This window comes from Chaetodon trifascialis, chromosome 14 (assembly GCF_039877785.1).
Source record: "Chaetodon trifascialis isolate fChaTrf1 chromosome 14, fChaTrf1.hap1, whole genome shotgun sequence".
NCBI lineage: Eukaryota > Metazoa > Chordata > Actinopteri > Chaetodontiformes > Chaetodontidae > Chaetodon > Chaetodon trifascialis.
In genome coordinates this window covers 11,702,501-11,715,000 of record NC_092069.1, presented here as the reverse complement: position 1 = coordinate 11,715,000, position 12,500 = coordinate 11,702,501, and the positions used below count along the sequence as shown (strand labels likewise).

At 44.7% G+C, this 12,500-nt stretch overlaps 1 protein-coding gene across 3 annotated transcripts in view; it reads right to left on the bottom strand.

Annotated features, from left to right (window-relative positions):
• LOC139341998 (AT-rich interactive domain-containing protein 1B-like) overlaps positions 1-12,500 on the bottom strand; it is a 167,764-nt gene that overhangs the window by 24,002 nt on the left and 131,262 nt on the right. For 2 of the 3 annotated variants that reach the window (XM_070978812.1, XM_070978813.1), the window contains exons 7-8: positions 12,240-12,419; positions 3,096-3,414 (exon numbers count right to left, since the gene is read on the bottom strand). In XM_070978812.1, coding sequence (XP_070834913.1) covers positions 3,096-3,414; positions 12,240-12,419 — 499 coding nt within the window. Of the gene's footprint in view, positions 1-1,848; positions 2,020-3,095; positions 3,415-12,239; positions 12,420-12,500 lie in introns of all 3 variants that reach the window. The other variant, XM_070978811.1, reaches the window with a different exon arrangement.

Below are 12,500 nucleotides of genomic sequence, written 5' to 3'. Positions count from 1 at the left end.
TGTAGTGCAGGGATGTGCTGAAGAAAATGAGGAAAAGAAGACGAGACCAGCCAATGACATCACTGCTAACTAGCCCCTGATTTGGAAGGTCTTGGGCGGGTGGCTGTGGCAGCTCACTCGGGGTTGATGCATCAAAGAGTGAGACTAGACATGTGCTACGACTAACAACTTGTTTCTCAGACAGAGACGAACTAGGTCTGAATGTTTCAGAATGTTGCGCTGAGATCTGGAGAGCAAACGGGGTACTGAAGCCTTTAACTGCAGGTTTTCGGAGGCCAATTTTCTCCCGATCTCCCTCAGATGTTCTAAAGTGGGATCTGAGGAAGAAAAACATAACAAGGCTGTGCTGGAGACGGCGAAGAACAAAAAGCAAATTGGGAGGAAGAAAGACTGAGGGAGATAAAACGTTCTTGGTAGGATAACAGAGCTGCACGGAGACGGAGAGGGCGATACAGTTGGGAGAGTTGGTAAAAAGAGTGAAACAGGTGGGAGGAGAGAGAACAGACGCAGGCTGGGATGGATGAAAGAGGTAGAATGAGTGAGAGCAGACAGGAACAACCAGGAGAGTGAGACAGGCAGCACAGGAACCGGAGGATTCTGCAAAAATGCCCATCGTGACAAACATTTAAGCTCTTTGTTTGTTGGAAATCAGTCAAAAAAGCTTTCTGCCAGAAGACTAATTCCAATTTGTAGTAAAAATGTATAATCGATAACAAAATCAATACTTTGAAAGAAGACGACGGCAGAACTATGACAAACGACTCAAACCTGTGAACCCTGATCTGCTTTGAAAACAAATAGTCTCACCTCATTGGTAGAGTTTTCACACCAGATTATATATGATAATTATATATTTATACACATCTTTTGTTGTTCTAAACATCCAGTGTTTGCTTTTTCCTCCACCGCAGTATTTTGAATAAACACAGCAGCAGTTTGGACGTTAACATGCACAGCAACAGCCGCCGAAGCTGAACGGCGGCAGATAAAAACATTTTTCCAACAGAAAATCAGAAGAAAAGGCCATCGCTGCACTGGACTTTTGCTTCAAATGTGATGTTTGAAACGCAGTAAAAAAAAAACAACAACAACACATTAATGACTGCTTAGTGCCAGAGACGGAGATAAAACACCTCGCGAAGACAAAGCACCCAGGGGTGCTTTCACAGACAACAGCGAATCAAAATAGATCACTTTAAAGGTGGAGAAACAGGTGAAGACACGGACACACTTTGGAGACAGATATGTAAACAAACAGAGTGGGAGACAGAGCCCTCTCCTCCAGCGGCAGCACCACGGCGAGCGCTGCCTCTCTGCTGTCTTGGTGCATGTGAGAAGAGACTGACAGGCAGTCTGATTGGTCCCAGCAGAGGGGATCATGTCGTGCCACTTCTTATTGACAGCCCAGGCGTCTCTTAATGGTGCGGCCAGCATTTGTGTGTGTGTGTGTGTGTGTGTGAACAGAACTGATGCACGTAATTAATCACGCATATTCTGTCAGCCAACCCCCCCCCCCAAACACACACATACACACACACAATGCGCACAACAATGTGAAACTTGGTGAGTGTGTCTGTGTGTCCATGCATCACACTGTGTGTGCTCACTTGAGTGACTAAGACATGCTGATGATGATAATGATGACTACAGCGATGGGGATGAAGGTGATGATGGCAATTATAATGATAACAATGATGACCCCTCTTGTTTTGATCTGAGAGGGAGCGCTGGTGAGAATTATCATCACGATCACTTTCAGTTTGGTCACGTCACACAAACAAATACACATAAAGACAGTGTCTATTTAAAGGCGCGCACACACATGTGTTATGAGGGTAGTGGACATACCTATAGTGCTGTGAATGTGAGGGTGGCAGGATGGGTGGATGGTGAGGTCTGGGTGGAGGGGAAGCAGAGGCGGGGTGGGGTGTGGGCCAGTGGGCAGAGGTGGGTTGAGGTGGCTGCAGCTGGGCCGGGGACCTCGCATATGGAGGCTGCCTGCAGAACGGCGTCAACAGACTCCCGACAAAAAGACAAAAAACTTCATCTGAAATATCATCACTGCCTCACAGTCTACAGAGTGACTCATGCATCATCAGGAATGGGAATGAACATTGACAAATGCTAATCTGCCACTTCAGCCTGCAGAATGCTGGAGAGACTGCTCCCAGGGTGCATTGTTAGGCAAAACCCGCAGCGAGTGGAGGAAGTGCAGAAATCCACCCTTCCTCTCAGAAGACGGCCATGTTTTCACAAGTTCCCCTGGCAGGGTTCAGCAAAAGTTTACTGCCCACACAATCCCGCAACAGCCCTGGTCTCCAACACTACAAACACACATATATTCAAAGCTCCAACCCTGATGGAGAAATATATCCCTTAACTCATATACCGTTATAGCATCAAAGTGCTTTGTATTTGTGTTAAGGTGCTTGGTGTCACCTCTGTCTCTGGTGTTTTTACAGTTAAACCTGTGGTTTGCTTTTTCTTCTTTTATGTTTTGACAGTGCAGCATTCAACCCATACAGTCCTCTCACAAGCCAATATTTCTCTTTCTGCAACAAATGGCATTTGGTGTATAGTGCCAGCTATCAAAATGTCAGGCACTTTATGAGATGTGGGAAAATAGGGATGGTTCCGCAAATGGCTCATAGAAGCGTCGAACCCCTGAGAAAGAACTCTTGCCTGCACGTCTGAAAAGACTCTTGGAAAAAAGACAAACTCTGTGGCACAGAAACTCTCCGTGGTGCTTTTCAGCTCACCTCCCCACAGACGATCCTGCAGAGAGAGTGATGTAAGATAGAGATGCTTGTTGGCCCCTAATTTTAGCATACCGCTATTTTTAGGTGAAGTAAAATGGTCCCACAAAAGAGTTTGGGCCATTTATATATTGAAGTCTTCTTTCTTTTGTCAGCTTCCTTTTAGGACCATTATAGCACAGATGCAGCTGCAATGAATTAATATGCTAATATGCACACACATTCTCACATATACTGTATACATACACATTTAGGAGAGTAGCCACACAAAGCAAAACAGAAAAATGTGTTAGATTTCCAAACAGAATTGGAGTTCCTGAGTTCTTCCTGTGCTCTTACCTGTTGTGTGTAGAGTTAGCAGGTCCTGGCATAGCAGCAGCTGCCTCCTGGGCCTTGCGGTTAGCACTACCCAAAGAAGGAGGGCCCATCCCGGGCCCAGCTGGCTGGGGCATGCTGGGGGAGCTGGGAGCCATGGGCGGGTACACCCTGTTCTGGCTCCCTGGCCCATGGCTGCGTCCCACAGGTATGGGCTGGCCGGGCCCCTGGCCATGCATGGGGCTGCTAGCGTTCATTCCAAGACTGTTGGTCATGCCGGGGCCGGGGCCGCTGTAGCTGCTACTGCCAGTCCCACTGTAGCTGGAGGGCCGAGGGTAGTTACCTGGAAGAAGACCACACATGTGAACGCAAACATTGAAAATGTGTTACATAACGTCACTCAAAAGGTAAAACATGGGTTGTTGTCACTTGAGACATTTAACTTCCCACTTGAATTTGATAGACTGCTTACAAGAATGACACAAAATGGCTGCTGTGAAATAGTGCAGTCGCAGATGGGTGCTATGAATCACTTCATTTGAGAGAAATGGAGTGTTTATCAAGTGCTTGTCGGCAGGATATCCTTATACCTGCAACAGCGACACATACAACTATTACATCGATCAAGAGAATAATCCTGTGACGGACGAGGAATGAGAAATCTAAAGTGCAAAGCTGAATTCTGATTCATAACCTCAATAACCTCCAGTGGAGGCCAGACAAACGATAAGGGGTGTGGTGACATTTTTCACAGCTGCAGGTTGCCGGATGGCCCGAGGAACAATTGCCAAGCTTAAGGCTGACTTTGTGAAACACTTGAGAGGAGCTCTAATCTGCAGTAAATGCTTTGCTGGTGCCCTGGAGTGCCACACGGCCGCAATGCCAGAAGCTTTCCTAAGGCACACTTAAACCCCTCCATTTTGGCTCTAAAAGCTCAGCTCAACTCCAACACCAGCTGCAATAAAAGCTGAAAGAGAATCACCATGCTGTCCACGATAACATGTACATACATACAGGGACACTAAAACACACCTACTGTACATGTAAGTGCAGTGCAGTCCCACACACACACACACACACACACACACACTCACACTCACTCACACAGAGCACATCATGCTGTATTCTCCTTTCAAGCACTGGGCCTTTTCCGTTGCAATGTTCCCTCCCTGGGACAAATCCCCTGCAAAATAGAAATGGAAAATGTGGCATCCTCCATTGTGAAGGGGGCTATTTATTTTGATTTGATTAAGGGTGCTTTAGTTGGGCCTCACTGCTTAATCCTCTGAGAATATGTCTGGAAAAGGGGATCAAGTCCCTTTAAAACCTGAAGGCTTTTCCGCACGCTCAAACGAGGGAAAGTTGAATGACAATATTCCACGCGGGGGGAAAAAAAAACATCTCCGAAAATGGAAATGGCTTCTCGGTGTCCTCGAGCTGCTTCAGTGAAGACACTTTCCACATGACATAAGCCTGCAAGTCCAACAGAGGGAGAGAAGCAGCAGAGGGTGGGGGCAGAGAGAGAGGAAGACAGACAGACAGAAAGGTAGGGGGAACAAACTGCTGCCCCCCCAACCCCCGAGATAGGATTTATATTGAATCAAAATAAAAGTCTTTCCCATAAAAGTCAGCAGCTCCGGTTGAATTTGTCCAGAAATTGTGATGAAATCTACTGTGGGAGATGGGAAAAGAAGAAGCGGATTATTTCTGGAGAGGCTTTGGTGAGTCGGTGAGCTGAGTACAGCTGACACCTGTCAAGGGTTTTGGGGCTATAATAGGGAAGCGTTCAGGAAGAAAGGATGTCTGCTAATGAACACAGGAGGATATGTATGGTTTACAGTACGTGTGTGTGTGTGTGTGTGTGTGTGTGTGTGTGTGTGTGTGTGTGTGTGTGTGTGTGTGTGTGTCCATCCTCTTGTCTGTGTGAATGCATATATAATGCTTCTGGGACATTGCAACCAGTGAAAGACATATTTCCATGTTTCTTCCACTCATAAGTGACTGCCTATAACGCTGTGGAAAGTCCTGGGAACGCTGCCCTGCAGTTTCTGTCCTCTCGGCCCGGGTGGACGGTTTGCTGCAGATGAGCAAGGCCGCAGTCAGCGACCTCTCTCAGCCCTCTTTGGACAGCTGTTGAGCCCCATGTCATGGCTGCCTGCCATACATTCTCAATAGCCTGGGCGGACACTTTGTGGTTTTTGGCCCTTGCGACAGACTGAGACTCCAGCACACCTCCCGGGGAGTTGTTTATATCACACAGTCCCATTTGGACAATCTGCATTTTCTTTTTCCCATTTTGGCGGACGGGCCAAAAGTCCCAAAAGTGGGAGTGAGTGTTGAGAAGTTTCCATGATGCAAATTTACCGGGGATGCTCAGCCAAATCTAACTGATGAGGTTTGTGCTGAAAAAGTGTGTCATTGAGTCGACACGCTGCATCAAGAGAACGCATCAGTCTTGATGTACTACCATTCAAAATGTTCTAGTTGTGGGCTATGTTTGCCTCGGCTGACAAAGGAAAGACAGAGTAGCTGTGGGACTGGGTTAAAGCTAAGCTTTCCTATGAGAGTCCTGCTCCGTCCTGACAAGAATGATTCACTTCCTGAAGGATCGCTGCTGTGCCAGAGCGCTTCTTCAAGGACAGATAGTGCACTAACCCACTTTTTAAATGACTGAGAACGCAACCCTGAAATTCTAGGTGTTTTCAGAGGAGTCATTCAAGCTTTCTAAGGCTTTGGAAATGGCACTCAGATTACATAAAAAATACAAAATACAGATAACTACAGAATATACTGTAGCATGTTTAACAAACACTCCTAACTTTGGTTTTTCAGTTAGCGTCTGTGTGAAAGTGAAAACAAATTTGCGTGCCGTCTCTTAGCCATGAAATTCATATAAGGCGCTGTGAGGCGCAAGCAGCTGAAGGCTTTTTGGTGCAAACTGACTTACAAAAACACAACGTAAGCACTCAGAAATTCCACCTCCTGTTGCTCACACATGCCAACAGAAGGAAATTTGCAGTGTTACCTTAAGCACACTGCACTAACATATATGCACAGAAGTGTGTCATTCACTTCACCTACTTTGCATGCTACTCATGCTACTCTGGCACCCAATCATGGAGGGACAAGAGAAAAAGAGGACAAGGAGGATGTCGTTTCTTATTTGTCCCTTCTGACGTCCTTGTGGCTGAGTCTTGATTTCCTGCCTGCTTCTCGGGCAGTTGGTGCCTTTGGGGAGTCTTGGTGGTATTTATAGTGCGATGGAGGGGAGGAGAAGGAGAAGGAGAGCTCATGGTACTCCGTTCACAATTACATGGAAATTCCCAGCACGGTCACGCATTCGGCGGACGCTATATCCTGCGCCGGGTTTAATCCCTGCAGTCCCGCGGGAGAGCTGGAGTGTGACCGAGCAGATTAACGTCTACTGCTTCCTCAGCAGACTGGACCGTCCAATGCTAACAGCCGAGGCAGTCATTCTCCCAGCTACGGTGGAGTATGGTGTGATGGTGCACCAACGCGCCCTCCGGATCTGTGAACTCCATCAATAAGGAGTGGAACGCAGATTACATGGCTGCACGCCTGAGCTGCCAAGGACAGGAGCAGGGCAGACTGTCCATGTCCACATGAGGCTGAACACAAATAAAGGAAATGAGTAACAGCACTTTTCTCTTTTACTTTTTTTTGTGTGTGGTAGTGGTTGGAGGACGATAGTTTTTGTTGGGGAGGGGGGCAAGAAAGAAGTGTAGTGTGCTGACAAGAACAAGACTCCCTGGTACTCATTTCGTTCCATCTTACTCAGGAGTTACATTCTCTAACCCTCAGCATGGACGCTACAATACACCAGCTAATCTCATTTTTCCATTCTGATGCAAGTTATTGTCTCATTAGTATTAGTAGTATATTATTTCACTGAAAACCTAATTTTAACTGTTTCTAATGAAGTTTAATGAATTTTTTTAACAGAATGTGGAACATGTGCACAGATAAACGCACAGCTAATTGCTTCGCTTGCTTTATACAGTTTTAAGACTCAGTATTAGACTGCAGTATACATGTATGACTTGCTGGGGTGGATTTTTTTTTTGCAGTGTCTTCTCTTGCCAGAGGCCTCCACATCCTCTCTCAGCCACCTCAGCACCTTCCCCGGCAGGGTGTCTGAGCCTAAGCAGGGCTCGGGAGCGCCTTGGGGCTGCCGAGCTCCACACACTGTCAATTTCCTCCGAAAAACTCCATTCCCTCCCCCAGGCACTGGCTTTTTTGGCTGAATTACACCGCGGCTCCAGCAAGGCACCAAGGCTTAAAAGTGCTGTCTGAAGCATGGTCATTACCAGCGGAGTGCTTAACCCCATGAGGGGGGGAGGGCGGCGGTGGAGGGAGCTATGCGACGGGTGGGAGAGAGAGCAGAGCTGAGACAGACTCCAAATCTCTTTCCTGTAATGGCCTGATATCCTCCTCCCCCGTTTGTCTGTGTGTCCACTGTTCACATCGTGCTGGCTCTGTACCATGTCCAAATTCATGTCTTGAAAACAGCTGTTGGAGTCATTTGAGTCCTGAGGAGACACTGATATCAGCACACAGTACGAGATCAGTTTAACTTTGGATAAAGAGGGATTTCAAAGGGTAGCCATAAACATTTAGCAGCTGAAATATTCTTTTGGAAATCCTGGGCAGTCCACTCACTTTAAGTGCTCTCATTTAGACAGAGAGAAAGCAGCAAAGGGTGAAAAGCGTTGACAAGGTTTGACTTTACATCAATCTGGAAGAAAACCTTCGCTTACAGTCGAGGGAGCAGAAATATCTAATCAAAGATCTCTGGAAATATCTACTAAATATTTTAGCTGTGTTTGTAGAACAGCCATATCCTCCTGCAGTCTCATGTATCACCATAACTGTATGTTGGATGGAGCTTATGTAGCCCATTACACAAGCTGCACTACAGCCCTTTTTTCCCCCCTGATAAAAGAGTCACACAACACCAAACAGTTCTTATGCTCCTTGGTGTGCTGCAAACTGTTTGTGTTGCTGTGTGTGGCAAGCATGACAATTCTGTATCACACACACACAAACACAACTTAAAGGCTCAAGTATGAGGTTCCCACAGACAGACAGACAGACAGACAGGCCAAAAAAAACAGAGTTCAGAAACTTGGGAGTGCATTTCTGTGTTGGCTAATGGCTTGGCTTATTTGTTAGTGTGCTGTGGAGAGGGAAGGGAAGCAGATGGAGCTGTCATTAAGAACAATGACCAGCAGCTGTCTGCCCTGTTCACCTTATAGCCCTGGCTATCTCATGGAGTTCATATGAACGGTTTCCAGTACTGAAGGCGATGGAAGTGCTGCTTTCATAATTCTGACTGACGAGTGTCCCTCTGTGCATTAATAGGTTGACAAAATATTTGAAAAATTTATATGAAAGTAGGGTTAACTGCAGGACTGGTGTACTATACATCATTAATTTTATCTGCCCAATAAACTGGGAAATGTACAGACTGCAGGTTGTAAAAGAGCAAGAATCAATATCTTTGTGTGTTTTGGTCTTGAAAGAACTATATGAAGATATAAATGTAGCCACTGAAGAAGCACCACTTCTTAAGGTGTTTGCTGCACTGCTGTCTGAACATATCCTCGAGCACTCATACAGGACAGATGCAGGTCAGTTGCAAGTATATTAAATTTGAATGCGAGTGTATATATAGTTTATATATACATACTGAATACTGTATGTGTGTGATGAGGAGACAGGAGGCCTGAGCTGTTCTTTCTGTTTCTGAAGGGAACATCTCTCCTGTCATCCCAGTGACATTTCACGCTCATCTGCCTCCAGAGCTTCTTCCAGGCTAGTCCGCCTCGCTGTCGCTCTCTGCTTACTTTATTTCTCTCTTTCTCTCTGCTTACTGGGCTGTCAGCCCAGCCAAAGTCACATTAAGAGATAAGAGTGGGTGGAGAAGGGAGACCAAATACCAAATGCATTAGGGCTATTAATCAACATTAACAAATGCGAGGGAGAGGCCACAATTTTGGGAAAACACACGCGCGGATGGGCGCATTTATCAAGGTGACACATTAAAATACACATTTACCAAAAAATACCATAATGTTTCGTCTGGTGGGTCACCAAAGGCAGAAAACGAAGTACAACAGCAGATGTCAACGTTTGTTGGATGGCTGGGAGTTGCACGTTGTAGAAAACAACCGAGTGGAGAATGCTTAAAAATAGAGAGCCATCCAAACTTTTTTGCCCAAATTTCCTGGAATCTGTGATTTGTTTTTTTTTTGTTTTCACAAGTATCAGTAGGAGGCTGGGAATGATGGCTCATGTGAGTGATTTACCAAATGCTTTATCAAACAGGCCTATATACCGCTGTAAATTGAGCCAAAGAGTATTGCTCCATTATCTGGGACACCTGCAGTGACAGCTTGAATTAGCACAGCAGTTAGCTGGGCTCAGATTCTACCAGGTTAACTGGATATATTCATATGTTCTGTTCGTTAGCGGCACACATTCAGATTTGTGAAGCTAAGATATTATTGTTTGAAGCCTGATGTTTGGATGCTGCGTATCAGAGTACAGTTTCTCCGCCTTTTGTGTGGAATAACGTGTGAATCTGTGGTAAATAAAGGACAGAAAATATATATGAACGGTGAATTTCGACATCAAAAACAATAAATGTCTAATCACAAGACGAGACTGTGTGCTTTGAAGACAGTCCCAATCACAAGAAAGGTGTAAGAAATCCCTGTTTTGGTAGTGGAGTTAGCATTAGGAGCAGTGTGAGACTGCTCTTATTTGGATACAATATTCTGCTGTAAATGTGTCTAACATGTAATTGATGGAAATTTATCTAATATCCACAAATACACCTTGTTTGAGTGGGATAAGAGGAATGATGAATTATGAAAAAGACCTCTTTATTGTCTTCTGAAGACTTTAAAAACACTGGGCTCTTGTCTGTGGGGCGGGCATTAAAACAGTGAGTCTGACAGGATCAGACATCATCATTCAGTGGATAAACCTCGCCATGTGTCAGTCTGGAGCTTCCTCATAATCTTATCATGAGGAGGGCCAAGAGGTCCATCCAGGGTTCGTCTAAGTGTCTCATGAATATTCTGAGAGTCACACCTTCAGAAAGTGCCGTTTTTAATGCCTGCAGGGAAATTTCCACCGCACAGGACGAGAGACGACTGTGTCTGTGTGAGTGTGTACAGCAGCTGTAGAAAGAGGTACATAAGTTGGAGATTGAAGCAGAGGATGGCTTTCAAAATGAGTCCTTTTGTATTCCTCATTAGCAAACTCCCATTGAAACCAATGACACTGATGTCAAGGCCCAGTGTGACTGTGAAATGGGGGCCAACAGTCATCAAAAAAAGACAATTGTGGCTTTCCCATCTGAGGCCAAACTCCTCCATAACCCTGCTGAATGAATGATACACGCCGTATTCATCGCTCAAAGAAGACAAGTCAGAAAGAAGTTGTTCAACAAATCTGATGTCAGGTAAAAGTCAACACAGTAAGTCAACACTGGGTCTGTTTTCATAATTAGTCATTCATTGAAAAGTTTGAAAGGAGTCATAGGTTGTGGGAAATCAAATTCTCTCACTTGAGGTTTTCAATAGGCTTTCTTGAACCCTGGCCCGAAAGTTACATCCTCCGTTTCTGACAAAGGATGACAAAGTTGTTTTATTTTTAGTTTGAATGAGCCTGGATCCAAGGACTCCATTTCTCATTAGAGCACCAAGATAATGACACACGTGACTGAAGGAATGCACTGAAATTTGGGGTGAATGGACTTTTTGGTCAAATTACAAACCCGAATTCCAACGTCAGCCTTTGTGTCTTTAATAGATTATCGGCTCACGTGCTCTAAGAAAACACTTAAATACACACAATGTGGAGCCCTATCAAAAGTGACATGCTGCTAGGTCTATTAGCATTGAAGATACTGTACAATAAAGTGTTCAGGCCTCCTTTAAATCTTTTTATTATTATATTCTTATTCAACTCTCCTGTGTTTGGGTATCAACTGCTCCACAAAACACTGGCTGGCAGACTGTTATAGATCTCAATTCTGGGCTTAGCTTTTGTTTTATTGTTTGGTCTGTCTCTCATACTGTGTTTTATATTGTCTTGTATTTTTTATCTTATTTGTTAATTCATTTTTATCTTTTAGTGTGTGTGAAGCACTTTGTAACTGTGTGTTTTACAGAGTGCTACATAAATAAAACTTTATTTACTTGCTTATTATGAACCACAAAGTTAACATTATGCTAGCAAGATTCAAAGTCAACAACACGGCGTACAGTTGACCTCCTGACTCCTTTGGCTAGCCACGCTGTCTTACCTCTCTGCCTTGATGGACTGGAAAGCAGCATAAAACTCTCTAAGGGTATTAATTGTCCATTTCGGTGTTTATTTGTTTATATATTAATTTGACTTAAATCCCCCAGTGTTAGCTCCTTCTGCCGTTTCTCCCTTTTCTTTTTGATTCCTCTTTGTTGAGCTGCATCCTCGTCATCAAAGTTGTCGTCCAAAGAGGTTGAAAGAAATGTTGAAGCGCTCATTGTTATAATTACATTGTGGCTCGTTAACATGTTGCAACAAACTGTAAAAAGAGGCTTTGACAACATCCCTGTTGCTATGGTTAATCATTTTAGATCCAGGCTGTGCATTCATTTAGAAAGATGAACAGACAGTCACTAGAACTGCTCAGTAGGTGTCCCATATGAGGCGTTAACGGACAGAATTCTGTATTCACCCACACCGCAAGAGACAAGAGTTGATGGTACAAACACGTCTTTTGAGTAAACTGAAAACTGATTTTGTCTTGTTAGCAACCAGCAAGCTTGCTAAGTGACAATTAATGAGAGAGTTTTTCATCCCCTCTTCAATAAAACTCTTCATTGGATGAAATGATGTATATTACTAGAACAAAATACCAAGGGACAGTAAACGCCACATTGAGGAAACAGAGAGAAGCTTGTGGAGCTGACTAGCACTAGCATGTTCCTGGCTTGCTACCATGTTAGCAGTTAGCTCACCAGTCACAGTGCGTCACCCCACCTTGACAAAATGTGCAAATTTTCTCGAAACATCTTTTCTTTTAAGAGTAAACAAGTTAAACGTATTAAGAAATGTCTATTAATATGTTCATTTAAGCAAAGAGGCTCCAACCTTGGTGTCCATACTGTGATCCTTGAGGACCATAAGCTCCTGAGGGGCCGCTCTGGGAGTATGGACCGATCCCAGGATACAACGGGCCCCCAGGTGAAGGGTGGGGGGACATAGGAGGTCCGGATTGAGGAGAAGTAAACTGAGAGCCAGCCTGGTTCCTCTGCATGCTGGACATGAACCCTGAAACACACAAATGCACATAAAAAGCAGTGTCAACACTTAGCTTAAACAAAGCCCCCCAAAAAGCTCTTCAGCAGTGAA